At 45.2% G+C, this 14,968-nt stretch overlaps 1 protein-coding gene across 13 annotated transcripts in view; it reads right to left on the bottom strand.

Annotated features, from left to right (window-relative positions):
* Positions 1 to 14,968, bottom strand: part of EPB41L3 (erythrocyte membrane protein band 4.1 like 3) — a 294,466-nt gene that overhangs the window by 113,965 nt on the left and 165,533 nt on the right. For all 13 annotated transcript variants that reach the window (XM_082259291.1, XM_082259293.1, XM_082259290.1 and 10 more), the window contains exon 6: positions 98 to 173. In XM_082259291.1, coding sequence (XP_082115417.1) covers positions 98 to 173 — 76 coding nt within the window. The remainder of the gene's footprint in view (positions 1 to 97; positions 174 to 14,968) is intronic.

The raw sequence follows: 14,968 nt of genomic DNA, 5'->3' as shown, positions 1-14,968 counted from the left end.
TCTTGAAAACATACACCCCTGTATAATGTCTCTTTTAAAAACATCATCAAAATATTAACCTTGTTAAATACATACTACATTTGCAGGCTTTAAATACCTGGTTATATCTTCAGAAAGCTGGGAGGGGTCAGGTGGATAGAACTTAACATTAAAGGAAAACTGCCAAGATCCAGCTGCAAAACAAACAAAAATACATTAAATTATGGAAACTGTGTACTTTTGATTAAACTATAAAAGCCTGACATTGACTATCTGACAAGTCCTGTGCCCATTTTACTGTCAGTTATAGAAGAAACAAAAGACATGGATGCCTGTAGACACAAGATTTCAGCAAGTATTAGATCATTTGAGACCCAGCATGTTGCAAAACTACTTTCATCACGGCTGCAGCAGGAATACGCTGGAAGATGCAAGGTCATTATGTTGTACAGAGAAGCAGTAAAATCCAGATCTGAGTAAAAATAAAAGTGATGGGTGAGAATGCTGCTGGCAAGGATGCAGAGTGTGTAAGATATTCAGGCAGATTTCAGTTACAGATCAAAAAAAAAAAAAAAAGGACATAGTGCTGCAGTAGAATTATAACTGTGTCAATGCAGAAAGATAGGACAGAACAGCACTGCACTATGGGGTCACTCTTCAAAAAGCATATATTATGAGAGATGCAATGACCCAGATTTACTAAAGGAATAGCTCAGATTCACTTTTAAAGTGAATTTTTACATACCGGTGAATGTGGAGAAATAGTGAAAATTCTCTTTGAAAAGAATACTCTGAAAGGGAAAGACACACACCTACGGATATTTGTGCCTACATGATTTAATGATTAACGTAAGCACATCTTTACCTCATTCACTAAACTGTGGCTTCTTTCCCATTGGCGGCAGTGCTTACCACCATTGAAAAGCGATCTGGTGGTAAAGCAACAGTTGACAGGTGTTCAAGAGGCAATCTTGCTGCCCCCTAAACAACTGCTTTTTTCCCAATATCAAAAGGGGATTTTGTAGTAGATAAAAGTGCACCATAACCACACAGGTGTATACACAGCAGTTAACGCAAATATGCGGCCACTCGGCGCTAAAGACCAGGCGCCGAGAAGTCGCATATTTGCGTACTGCATGTGCCTAGGGAAAAAAAAATACTTCAAGAATTAGGTAAAGCGGTGCTTGGTTTTTATCATCCAATCATGTGCAAAAATCCTACTTTTTTTTGCACACCATTGGGTATTTTTTGAAAAATAAATTTTCACTTTTTTTTTCCCCACCTCAGTAACAGAGAAGTGAAAATTTACTTTGAATGTGATTATGCTCTACTCCTTTAGTAAATCAACCCCAAAATTGAATACACACAATAAATAAACCCTAATGCATCCGATTATTGAGAGCATTTATATTAGTGGACTATCTACTACAACTGACTGCTGAGAGTGTGCATATTAGTGGTCTAGATATAAGGATAGGAGTGAGGAGTGAAGAGTGCCTTCGTATTTTCCCTATAGACCTCAGCAATTTTTAGTAACCCTTCTCCACTATAAATTTACTTTTATATTCATCAATCCCAACTTTTTTGCTGACATACAACTAAATACGGCTTTAACTAAACTGGTAGCGCTAAAAACAAAGATGCATAAAACAGGAGTCTACAGCAACCAGTCAAAACTAATTTCTTACCTAATCTGACTACTATAGGTAGCTGAATTCAACGGACCTACAGGTAACAACACTTCATCATACATACACCTCAAATAAGACAGTCAGGAGCAGATCTAAATCCCACACAGGGGCACAAGAGATACCAACACAACAGATGTAAGGCAAGATAAGCTTTGAATGTCATAATACCATTTAACAAACAAGTGGACAGACCTATGTATCAGTCTCTCTGGCCACGTCTCCTTCAGTAAAGTGTTGGGACAGCGTTTACAAGCTCTAAGCAGGGGAAATATAGTTTATCAGGCAATGTTAAACGTCCACAGCTGTGGAGGGTTCCGCTAACCCTTTGACCCAGACTATCGTGCTTTTCAGGGCAAACCCTATGGAAATATTTATCTTCGTAGAAGGGGAGAGCACTATTTACCGACTGCTTCCAGTACGATAGACTAGGGTTCTTTTTTTTTTTCCAATGAAGTGCAATTGCTTTTCTCACATAGAACAGCAGGAGAACAATGAGGGTCCTATCCACCACTCTGGGAGCTAAATCTTCCACTAGGCCTAATAAACACAATCTCGTAGAAGGGGTGACGGAGATATTGGTCACTAATTGGATCATCTCCAGGACCTGCAACCAATACACACTGATCGCAGGGCAGGACCAAAATATATGTATAAAGTCTCCCTGAGGGTGGCTGCAACGCCTGCATGCTGGAGAATGGGTAGGCCCCATTTTATGTAGACGATGGGGTGTAATAGGCCCTATGTACCAATTTGAACTGTATAAGACGGTCTCTCAAAGAGACCAAAATTTGGGACAGGAAATATATCATCCCAGTCCTTGGGATCCAGTTTGGGAGCATCAGTGGACCAGCGTTGGCGCAACACTACCAACTCTGGCTGGGATATCCTGAGGGGGTGTGCATACAGGGTAGAAGTAGGCTTTTCTAGACTCTCCTCCCCTAAGATCCTTTCCAAGTCTAAACACACCAGCTGAGTCTCCCCAGGGGGGAATTGGCTCATGAAAGCATGGGACAACTAAGTATTGAAAAGATATGAGGGGGGGGGGCATTGCAAGTATAAACAAAGTAATCAAAGGAGCGGATGAATAAATCTGATGTGACATCTTGTACTTATTTAATATAAAATTTTGTCCAAACTATGGGTTCAGAGAGTCTAAAAACATGAAGGAAACGTAGGGTTCTACCATAATGGGGCTTTCAGAGAGACTGTGGTGCATAGGTAGCGCTCGCAAATTAGACCAGCTCTCCAGGCCCTAAGGGTAGTCATCATAGAGGGTGTTAGGTCATAAGGAGATTTAGGCCCTCGGAATGGCAAGCCACTGATCCCACCACCACAGCCTCCATGACAGTAGAAGTGTTGAACAAATTCAGACTTAGCCACCAGGCTAACCACCACCAGGACACCAAGCCACCAGGCTAACCACCACCAGGACACCAAGCCACCAGGACAGCAACCAGTTGGGTTTCGCTAAGTAATACTTGTGGCAGTCCAGAAATGTGAACCCACCTTATGAGGTGGGATGCATCAGTGTGGACAACTTAAACCGAGGAGGATGAGGTCCCCACAGAAAAGAGGAGGAGAATAGATTATTCAGCTGCGAGAAGAAGGATTTAGGGATCCACTGTGGGGAATTACGATTCAAGTAGTAAAATTTGGGGAAAATTTTCATTGTTATGAGATTAAAATGTCCCAGGAGGGACAGAGGGAGGTTATCCCATGCTTTCAGTTTAGCTCTAACCTGCTTAACTACCGGAGATAAATTCTGTGTAGGGTCTGTGACAGACATCTCTAGAGATCTGTAAACCAAGATATGTAAAAGTAGCCATCCACTGCAATTGCAGGTCAGACAGCACACTGTCTCTAGCCCCAGAGTCAATAGCAGGGGAGATATATGAATAGCTTCAGCTACTGGTTCTATGGTGATCGCAAACTGGAGAGAGAGGACAGCCCTGCTGGGAACCACGGTGTAACCAAAATGTAGGAGATAAAAGACCTCCCAGTCTCATGACAGCTGTCAGGGAGCAGTATATCACCTTTAGCCATTGAAAGAAAACTAAGGGGAACCCCATTCTCCGAAGGGTCTCCCCCCCAGGAAAGGTCAATCCACAGTATCAAATACCTTCTCTATATCAAGGGAAGCGATGACTCCAGAGCCCTGGTTGTCATGCTTGGCCTGAATATTCGTAAATAGCCTGCGCAAGTTAATATCTGTTGATTTGTGTGCTATAAACCCTGTTTGATGTGAATCAATTATGGATGGTAGATCGTGAGCAAGTCTAGTCGCAAGGAGTTTAGTTAAAATCTTTGGATTGTTATTAAGGATTGCTATAGGTCTATATGAGGCACACTGTTTGGGATCCTTAGAGGATTTATAAATGAGAACAACATGTGACATAGAAGGGGGGAGGGCGCCTTCCACTAGGCAATGTGAATAAAGGGAGGCAAGTAAGGGAGGCAACAGAGCACTGTGGGCTTTATAAAACTCTGTGGGAAGACTATCAGGGCCCGGGTAACTGCCCAACTGGGGGGGGGGGGATTGAAATACTGATGAAACCCCCTCCGAGGTGATTGGTTGCACCAAGTGCAACTGTTCCTTGTCCGAGAGGCAACCCAGAGCCACTGGGTCCAACAGCGAGGCGAAAGAGGTAGGGTCTAAGTCAGGTGGCAACATGGAGCCATAGAGGCATTGGTAGAAATTTTGAAACTCACTAAGGATATCCATAGGAGAAGTATTGGCCTCCCCTACGGGAGAGGTAACCTCAGAGATCACTGTGAGGGGGGTATCATGTCGTGACAACATGGCCGATAATTTACCGTGTTTGTCCCCTTGTTAAAACATTTGTTGTTTGATGTCCTCTCAGTAGTCTGCAATAAATCAAAACGAACGGCAGAAGGGTCTGCGGCATATCAATCAGACATATTCTGGACTTCTGCTTGTAGGGTAGGTGTACCAGACTGGTTATTCAGCTTGACTGCCTTGATGAGCAAGATATATTGGCCTCTAGTGAATGCCTTAAAGGAGTCCCAGACTAATTCTGGGGAGGAGGACCCCACATGTATGTCCCAATATTCTTTCAGGGCAGGTGGGAATTGATCAGATATGTCGGGGTGGGAGATCCAGTGAGCGAAAAAAACCACATGGATCCACCACGCATTGAATGGGATCTCAGAGTCAGAGCTAAAGGACTATGGTCCAATAGCCCATGTGGTAAGTAGTCCACTGACACAATGTCAGCTAGCATAGTGGGGTTAGCAAACGCTAGATCAATCCTAGAGGAGATCTTCCATGAGGTGGAGAAGCATGAATATGACCTGGTAGCGGGATGTTTCCATTCGCCAAACCTTTGTTAGGATCGCTGATGGGGCCCATCTGGACAATTAACCAGCAGATGATTTTGCAGGTTGGGTCTATTAAAGTCCAGTGAGAGACAATGATTAAAGTAGAAGTAAATTGGCAGGACAGTATGGGGCAATCCACTCCAGAATCAAGTACAGTAAAGCTGGTTGAAATGGTGGAGGAACCAACAAAAACATAGCACTTCTGCCATAACTGTAACACTAAAATTACATATTTCTCTTGTGGATCTCTGTGAACTGCTTCAATTACACAAGCTAAGAATTTGTTCACCAGTATGGATACACCCCTAGCGTAAGTGGAATATGAAGCATGAAACGCCTTTTGAAACAATGGTCTTTTGAGGGTCATCAATTTACTTCCCATCAAGTGCGTCTCCTGTAGGAGGTTGTAAGTTTTAACGTATTGAAAGAGGAGTGCTCTCCTCAAATTGGAGTTGAGACCCCTCACGTTCCAGGAGAAAGTCTATTTTTGGTATCCACTGCCTTTTCCTGCAACACTTTTACTTGCAGTTGTAGGGCATGAAGCTCCTGGGAGTCTGATCTGGTGGAATCTTCCAGCTGAGATATACGCTCCTCAGCTTTTGAGACACTGGACCAAAATTTGTCGATATCATGGCAGATCAGACGAATGTCACTCGCAAGGTGATCAGTCTTGGTAGTGAGGGTGTCCTTATAATTTGTATTAGCCTCCAGGATGTCAGCTGAGATAGGGCCTGTCTTATCCCCGAGCTCTGGGATAATCTGTGTGCTTACTGACATGGCTGGGAGCCTCCGCCCCCTCATTTCAAGATGGCTGCCACTGGAGAAGGGCGAGGGACACTCGCAGCGCGAGATGAGCAGAGCCTGCCGGGGGACTGCGGGATCACCCGTGATGAACTTAAAGTCTTCTTGGAGCCCAGGGTGAGGATTGGTGCCTCTGAAGGAGAGATGGGTCCCAGGATAGCTGTATGATTACAGGCCGGATCAGAGCTCAGACGCCATGCATCCTCCCAGGCTCACATCCCAGCCATGCCCCCACAGGTAACATCACTTTAAATATTGCCTCCTCTCCCTGGCTGACATTTAAAAAATCTGGGATCTTTAACTAGTGCTATAATCTTTGCCTGGAATTAAAAAGGTGTGACCCTCAGCAAATATTTCACTCAAATTGGGGTGCTGTGTCATTTGGGTTTGACATGCCTGATACACGGCACTAGTAAAAGCTGAAGATAATTAGTAGTGTAATAAAAGAGCAATGGCACTGTAGAGTTCTGAAATGATAATTGCACAGTGCCTACTGACAAGCACAGCTGGGCATCTATCACCTTATGATTCAAAATGTAACCAGTGTTACAATGTACTTGTTCTGAATAATAGCCTCTTTTAACACTCCAGTTTTTAAAACCTGTGAAGTACAAATAACATTTAAATTACCCATTTTTAAGTTGAGATGCAGAACGAAAAAAGGCACTTAATCATTAGAGATGTATAGAACTGTTCGCCGGCGAACAGTTCCCGGCGAACTTAGCATGTTCGCGTTCGCCGCTGCCGGCGAACATATGCGATGTTCGGTCCGCCCCCCATAAGACATCATTGAGGCCAACTTTGACCCTGAACTTTACAGTCAGCAGACACATTTCCAGCCAATCAGCGTACCTCCCTCCCACACCCTCCCACCTCCTATAAATAAGCAAGGGCAGCATCCATCTTAGATCATTCTGAAGCAGTGTGTGTAGTGAGAGTAGGGAGAGCTGCTGCTGCTGCTGCTGCTGTTAAGCTAGGGACAGTTAGTCAGTGTTCCTGGTCTTGCAGTGTTCTTGGTCCACTACTGCTGTAATATCAGCACCCCAAAAAGCCCTTCTAAGGGCTGGTATTTGTGTTTTTTTTTTTTTTATATATATATATATATATATATATATATATATATATATATATATATATATATATACCTAGCGTCCCCAAAAGCCCTTTTAAGGGCTGGTAATTGAGTTGTTTCTTCATATATATATATATATCTATATCTATCTAGTGTCCCCAAAAGCCCTTTTAAGGGCTGGTAATTGAGGATTTTTTTATTTATATATATACATATATATATATATATATATATATAGTGTCCCCAAAAGCCCTTTCAAGGGCTGGTAAGGTAATAGATTTTTTTCTTTATATATATATATATATATATATATATATATATATATATATATATATATATATATATAATCTATTGTACACTGCAGTTGCCTGCCCGCTGTGTGTGAGAGGCCACAGACCTACCACAGACTGTACTGTGTGCACACCACACTCATTTCGGGTGGCACAGGCACAGTACCTGGCATTTTAAAAAATATTTTTTTTTCCTCTGTCATAATTGCAGTGAGTGCTGTGTCAGGTCCACAGAGTGCACTGTACCCACTGCAGTGCACTGCCCACCACTGATATATATACGTTGGCACAGCATCTTGTTGCAATAAATTGAAAAAAAAAATATTTTTTATTATTGCAGTTGCCTGGGCTGCCAGTGACTGTCAGGTCCACAGAGTGTACTGTGCCCACTGCAGTGCCACTGTCTGCCCACCCACCACTGATATATAAGGTGGCACAGCAGCTTGCAAAGTAAAAAAAATATATATATTTTTTTAAATTGCAGTTGCCTGGGTGCCAGTGACTGCTGTCAGGTCCACAGAGAGTGTACTGTGCCACTGCCCACCCACCACTGATATATAAGGTGGCACAGCAGCTTGCAAAGTAAAAAAAATATATATATTTTTTTAAATTGCAGTTGCCTGGGTGCCAGTGACTGCTGTCAGGTCCACAGAGAGTGTACTGTGCCACTGCCCACCCACCACTGATATATAAGGTGGCACAGCAGCTTGCAAAGTAAAAAATATATATATATTTTTTTAAATTGCAGTTGCCTGGGTGCCAGTGACTGCTGTCAGGTCCACAGAGAGTGTACTGTGCCACTGCACACCCACCACTGATATATAAGGTGGCACAGCAGCTTGCAAAGTAAAAAAATATATATATATTTTTTAAATTGCAGTTGTCTGGGTGCCAGTGACTGCTGTCAGGTCCACAGAGAGTGTACTGTGCCACTGCCCACCCACCACTGATATATAAGGTGGCACAGCAGCTTGCAAAGTAAAAAAAAATATATATATTTTTTAAATTGCAGTTGCCTGGGTGCCAGTGACTGCTGTCAGGTCCACAGAGAGTGTACTGTGCCACTGCCCACCCACCACTGATATATAAGGTGGCACAGCAGCTTGCACTCATAGTACAACAGTAACAACACATTAAAAAAAAAATGACAGGCAGAGGCAGGCCACCCCGCAAGGGCCGTCGTGGTCATGGTGCTGTGATTTCCTTAGGCCCTAGAATAATGCCCAGTGTTCAGAGGCCACCACAGACCCTGAACTCAAAAAATTCTGAGGCCATAGTTGACTGGCTTACACAGGACACCCAATCGTCTACAGCTTCCGCTCGGAACCTTAATGCACCATCTTCCTCCAGCTCAGCTTCGGGCACCTCTCAATTTACCACTCGCCAGCCCGCCGGCACCACCACCAACACTAGCACCACAGCCGCTTCACTTGATCCGTCAGAGGAGTTATTTTCACATCAGTTTGAAGAAATAAGTGATGCGCAACTATTAGTGCCAGAGGATGTAGATAACGGGGATATGTCTCAGTCAGGCAGCATTATACACATGGACGTACATTGTGATGATGATGATGTTGTACCTGCTGCTGCTGCCTTTGCTGAGTTGTCAAGTGAAGCGGCTGATGATGACGATGTGTCTGTGGATGTCACCTGGGTGCCTGCTCGAAGAGCAGAAGAAGAGGGGGAAAGTTCAGATGGGGAGACAGAGAGGAGGAGGAGACGAGTTGGAAGCAGGGGGAGGTGGTCATCGCAAGGAGCTAATGGCACAGTCAGACAGCATGTAGATTCGGCACCCGGGGTCAGCCAGACAGCACGCCAATCAACGCAAGCTGTTGCCACCACCAGAATGCCGTCCTTGCAAAGCTCAGCAGTGTGGCATTTTTTTTGTGTGTCTGCCTCTGATATCAGCGATGCCATTTGTAACCTGTGCCAAAAGAAACTGAGTCGTGGGAAGTCCAACACCCACCTAGGTACAACTGCTTTGCGAAGGCACATGATCTCACATCACAAACGCCTATGGGATCAACACATGAGTAAAAGCAGCACACAAACTGAAAGCCACCATCCTCCTCCTGGTCCAGCATCTTCAGCCACGTCAACCACTGCTGTCCTCCATGCCCCCTATCAACAACCGGCCCCTCCGCCTCTCACCTTCAGCAGTTCCTGCTCGTCACCTGCCCACAGTCCGGTGTCTGTGAAGGAAATGTTTGAGCGCAAAAAGCCAATCTCGCAGAGTCACCCCCTTGCCCGGCGTCTGACAGCTGGCTTGTCGGAACTCTTAGCCCGCCAGCTTTTACCATACAAGCTGGTGGAGTCTGAGGCCTTCAAAAAATTTGTCGCTATTGGGACACCGCAGTGGAAGGTACCCGGCCGAAATTATTTTTCACAAAAGGCAATCCCCAACCTGTACTCTATTGTGGAAAAGGAAATCATGTCACGTCTGGCACACAGTGTTGGGGCAAGGGTCCATCTGACCACTGATAGCTGGTCTGCAAAGCACGGTCAGGGCAGGTATATAACGTACACTGCGCATTGGGTAAACCTGCTGGCGGCTGCCAAGCATGGAATGCGTGGCTCTGCTGCAGAGGAGTTGGTGACACCGCCACGACTTGCAGGCAGGCCTGCTGCCACCTCCTCTACTCCTCCTACTCCATCCTCTTTGCTAACCTCCTCGGCTGAGTCCTCTTCTGCTGTTGCGTCTTGCTCCACACCAACTGCACCCCCCCAGCTCCCCAGGGGCTATTCCACATGCCGGATACGACAGTGTCACGCTGTCTTGGGGTTGACTTGCCTGAAAGCAGAGAGTCACACCGGACCAGCACTACTGTCCGCCCTGAATGCACAGGTGGATCAGTGGCTGACCCCGCACCAACTGGAGATCGGCAAAGTGGTGTGTGACAACGGGAGCAATTTGTTGGCGGCATTGAATTTGGGCAAGTTGACACATGTGCCGTGCATGGCACATGTGTTGAATCTGATTGTGCAACGTTTTGTGCAGAAGTACCCAGGCTTACAGGACGTCCTCAAGCAGGCCAGGAAGGTGTGTGGCCATTTCAGGCGTTCCTACACGGCCATGGCGCACTTTGCAGATATTCAGCGGCGAAACAACATGCCAGTGAGGCGCTTGATTTGCGACAGCCCGACACGTTGGAATTCAACACTGCTAATGTTCGACCGCCTGCTCCAACAAGAAAAAGCGGTCAACGAGTATTTGTATGACCGGGGTGCTAGGACAGCCTCTGCGGAGCTGGGTATTTTTTTGCCACGCTACTGGACGCTCATGCGCAATGCCTGTAGGCTCATGCGTCCTTTTGAGGAGGTGACAAACCTAGTGAGTCGCACTGAAGGCACCATCAGCGACATCATCCCATATGTTTTTTTCCTGGAGCGTGCCCTGCGAAGAGTGCTGGATCAGGCCGTAGATGAGCGTGAAGAGGAAGAGGAAGAGTTGTGGTCACCATCACCACCACCAGAAACAGCCTTACCATCGATTGCTGGACCTGCGGCAACACTGGAAGAGGAGTGTGAGGAAGAGGAGTCAGAGGAGGAATGTGGCTTTGAGGAGGAGGAACACCAACCACAGCAGGCATCCCAGGGTGCTCGTTGTCACCTATCTGGTACCCGTGGTGTTGTACGTGGCTGGGGGGAAGAACACACCTTCAATGACATCAGTGAGGACGAGGAATTGGACATGAGTAGCTCGGCATCCAACCTTGTGCAAATGGGGGCTTTCATGCTGTCATGCCTGTTGAGAGACCCTCGTATATAAAGGCTGAAGGAGAACGACCTGTACTGGGTGGCCACGCTACTAGACCCCCGGTATAAGCAGAAAGTCTGTGACATGTTACCCAATTACCGGCAGTCGCAAAGGATGCAGCAGCTACAAAATAAGTTAAAAACTATGCTCTACACAGCGTATAAGGGTGATGTCACAGCACAACGGGAATCCAACAGGGGAAGAGGTGAAAGTAATCCTCCTCCTACCACCACAACCACGCCGGCAAGGACAGGACGCTTTACAGACGTCTTGTTGATGGAGGACATGCGGAGCTTTTTTAGTCCTATGCATCGCCACAGCCCTTCGGGGTCCACCCTCAGAGAACGACTCGACCGACAGGTAGCAGACTACCTTGCCTTAACTGCAGATATCGACACTCTGAGGAGCGATGAACCCCTTGACTACTGGGTGTGCAGGCTTGACCTGTGGCCTGAGCTATCCCAGTTTGCCATTGAACTTCTGGCCTGCCCCGCTTCAAGTGTGCTGTCAGAAAGGACCTTCAGCGCAGCAGGAGGTATTGTCACTGAGAAGAGAAGTCGCCTAGGTCAAAAAAGTCTTGATTACCTCACGTTTATTAAGATGAATGAGGCATGGATCCCGAAGGGAATGACAGTGGGGGATGCATTTGACTAAAAAAGGCCTGGTGATGACTGAGATGCCTTGGCCTAAAAATGGTCCACACGCTGCTGTATATAATCATTCTCTGCATGCCGGATGACTTACGTGACGTCTCCGCCACCAACTACGGTTCAAGCAGCAATGTTTTAGTGCACTTTCTGCCTTAAAACCTCAATTTTTCAGGCCGCTGCTACAGCAGCGGCTGCAACAATACCTACTTTTTCATGCATGTGTACATGCCTAATTTTTCTGGCCTCTGGTGCTACACTGTGGCTGCAAAAAAACAAAAAACAAAAAAAAAGGCACATACATGTGTCAATTCCCCTTCGTGATCGTTACCTTGTCGTGGTGAAGGGGCTTGCGTATCACAATGAAGCGATCACCTCTAGGATTGTGTTGGCACACCCCAGATGATAAGGTCGTTGCTTCATTGTGTACAGACCAAAAGCGATCCGCAGGATAATTTTTCATAAAAAAAAACATTCATTTTCTTTCATTCTTTCTGCGGAGCTGGGTATTTTTTGGCCGCGTTACTGAATGCTCATGAACAATGGCTGTAGGCTCATGCGTCCTTTTGCGGAGATGACAACCCTGGTGGTCAGTCGAACCCAAGGCAACATCATCGACCTCATCCCATATGCGTTTTTTCTGGAGCGTGCCCTGCGAAGAGTACTGGATCAGGCTGTAGATGAGCATGAAGAGGAAGAGTTGTGGTCCTCATCACCACCAGAAGCAGCCTTGTCGTTGTCAATTGCTGGACCTGTGGCAACGCAGAGAGAGGAGTCTGAAGAAGAGAAGTCAGAGGAGGAAGGTGGCTTTGAGGAGGTGGAATACCAGCCACAGCAGGCGTCCCAGGGGGCTTGTTCTCACCTTTCGGGGACCCTTGGTGTTGTATGTGGCTGGGTGGAGGAAGAGACCTTCAATGATGTCAGTGAGGACAAGGAACGGGACATGGCTAGCTTGGTATCCAACCTTGTGCAAATTGGGAGTTTGCGGTTGTGCAAATGGACTGACTGACTGTTAAACGGGGAGTTTGGTCTGTCAGAGTTTGGTCTGTCACTGTGAAGCGGGCGACGGGCGTAACCCTTACACTACTTGACCGATAAAACATCATACCTGATCGTATTCACACACTGGATGTTTTAGTGCTGGTTTACACTGCCGCTACCACTAAAGTAGCGTCGCTTCCAGTGCGACTTTGGCGCGACTTAGCGCGACTTTGGCGCGACCTCATCGCGAGGTGACTTTTTATTTGGCCAATCACAATATCATGTTTTGTGACCGTCACCTAATTTCCTTTTCCTGTTTTTTGTTTTACATATTTCCCCATGTGTGCAGTGTTGTCTGTGTCATAGCTCAACTGATAGGCATGTTTGCCTTGGCATATCATATTTCAGCTTGCCAGAAAGAAAAAAAGACAGCTGGAAAGACACTGCATTAGTTTTCTACTAAAAATCATAAGAAAAATGCTGTTTTTTTTGGGTTGTGGACATACTACAGAGCTGAAACTTGACAGGTACACTTTTTAGACCCCCCAGACACTAAATACAAAAAATGACATGCCTGCCTAAAAAAATGCCCGCTAAATGCCTGCAAGAGAAAAAGCCAGCCGCAGAGAAGCCATATTCCTGAAAATATAAGAAAAATGCTGTTTTTTAGGGGTTCTGGACATGCTACAGAGCTGAAAATTGACAGGTACACTTTTTAGACCCCCCAGACACTAAATACAAAAAATGACATGCCTGCCTAAAAAAATGCCCGCTAAATGCCTGCAAGAGAAAAAGCCAGCCGCAGAGAAGCCATATTCCTGAAAATATAAGAAAAATGCTGTTTTTTAGGGGTTCTGGACATGCTACAGAGCTGAAACTTCACAGGTACACTTTTTAGACCCCCCCAGATGCTAAATCCAAAGAAATTTTTTATTTTTATTTTTTTTTAATTTTTCCAATAATTGGCTCTCTATCAAAAAATTATAATTTTTAAGAACTTTTTTTTGCGTGATCCCTCTCCGGCATGCCACAGTCCAGGTGTTAGTCCCCTTGAAACAACTTTTCCATCACTATTGTGGCCAGAAAGAGTCCCTGTGTGTTTTAAAATTCGCCTGCCTATTGAAGTCTATGGCGGTTCGCCCGGTTCGCGAACATTTGCCGATGTTCGCGTTCGCCGTTCGCGAACCGCGAATTTTAGGTTCGCGACATCACTATTAATCATGGGAACACCACTAAACCTCCAGTTAGACATGGTAGAAGTATAACTTAAAGTGTCACTAAACCCACATCATGAAAAACTATCAATAAATGGTCTATTACATGCTGTTAATACTCACTCCGTTACTATGAAATTTGTTTTCTGTATTCTGCAAAAAAATAGTGTTGGGAGCTCTGCGCACGCTCAGTTTTCAGTGGGTTTCTATGCTGAGCATTTCCTCCCTATCACATCTGAGCAGCCCATGTGTCTATAGAGACACACATAATAAAATAATTACAGTGCCATCATGCATATATAGAAATAGAAGGGACAATGTAAAGTAAACAGTGTTTGTTTAGCATCACTTTGCGGCAACACATTTTTTTTTTATAAATTTGGATATACTGGTGGTGGCTTAGAACCCCTTTAGGGTTGCTGTTTATGTCCCCCCTTAAAGAGATTCATTCTCTCCAATTGTTGCCACTAGAGCAAGAATAGAAAGAAAATCTGCCAAAAGCAACACTTGCTTAGTCGACAACCGTCTAAGGGGGATTTCCCTAGCATTAGAAATATGTCCTCTCACTTTTGGTTGAGTCTACTGAACAGAAAGCAAAGATACATTTCTATAATGAGAAGCAAATGGAAAAAAACTGCGATTTTAATTCTTCCTTCCTCTATCAAAATTGGGGAAAAAAAAATCGGATTTTTGTAAGATCTTACCGTAAAATCCTTTTCTCTTAGCTCATTGACAGACGTAGTCTTCTTGATTCACAAGAACTGGGTTATGTTGTCTCCGCAGGAGCAGGACTAGGCAGAAAGAAAAAACGTTCTGGCTCCACCTTAGGGGCAGTCCCTGAGGGTATATCCTCCCTCTCTCTGCTACAAGGCATCAGTTCTGTCACAAAGCAGCAACAGAGAATTTAACCCAACCCAACTCAATGATAGAGGGGCGGGTACTACGTCTGTCAATGAGCTAAGAGAAAAGGCTTTTACGGTAAGATCTTACAAAAATCCGATTTTCTCTGTCGCTCATTGACAGACGTAGTCTTCTTGATTCACAAGAACTGGGACATCCAGAAGCAGTGCCACAAATGAGGGGTGGGATTGACCGAAATCAAAATCCAATCTAGAAGGCCCAACCGGTGCCAAACTAGAAGTTTTAAAGGCTCATTATAAACAAAGAATGAGACTCAAATGAAAATTTCCAACGGAA

This window comes from Pelophylax lessonae (assembly GCF_965119305.1).
Source record: "Pelophylax lessonae genome assembly, chromosome: 5".
NCBI classification, from domain to species: domain Eukaryota; kingdom Metazoa; phylum Chordata; class Amphibia; order Anura; family Ranidae; genus Pelophylax; species Pelophylax lessonae.
The sequence above is the reverse complement of the archived record's forward strand: the minus strand, read 5'-3'. Positions and strand labels throughout refer to the sequence as shown.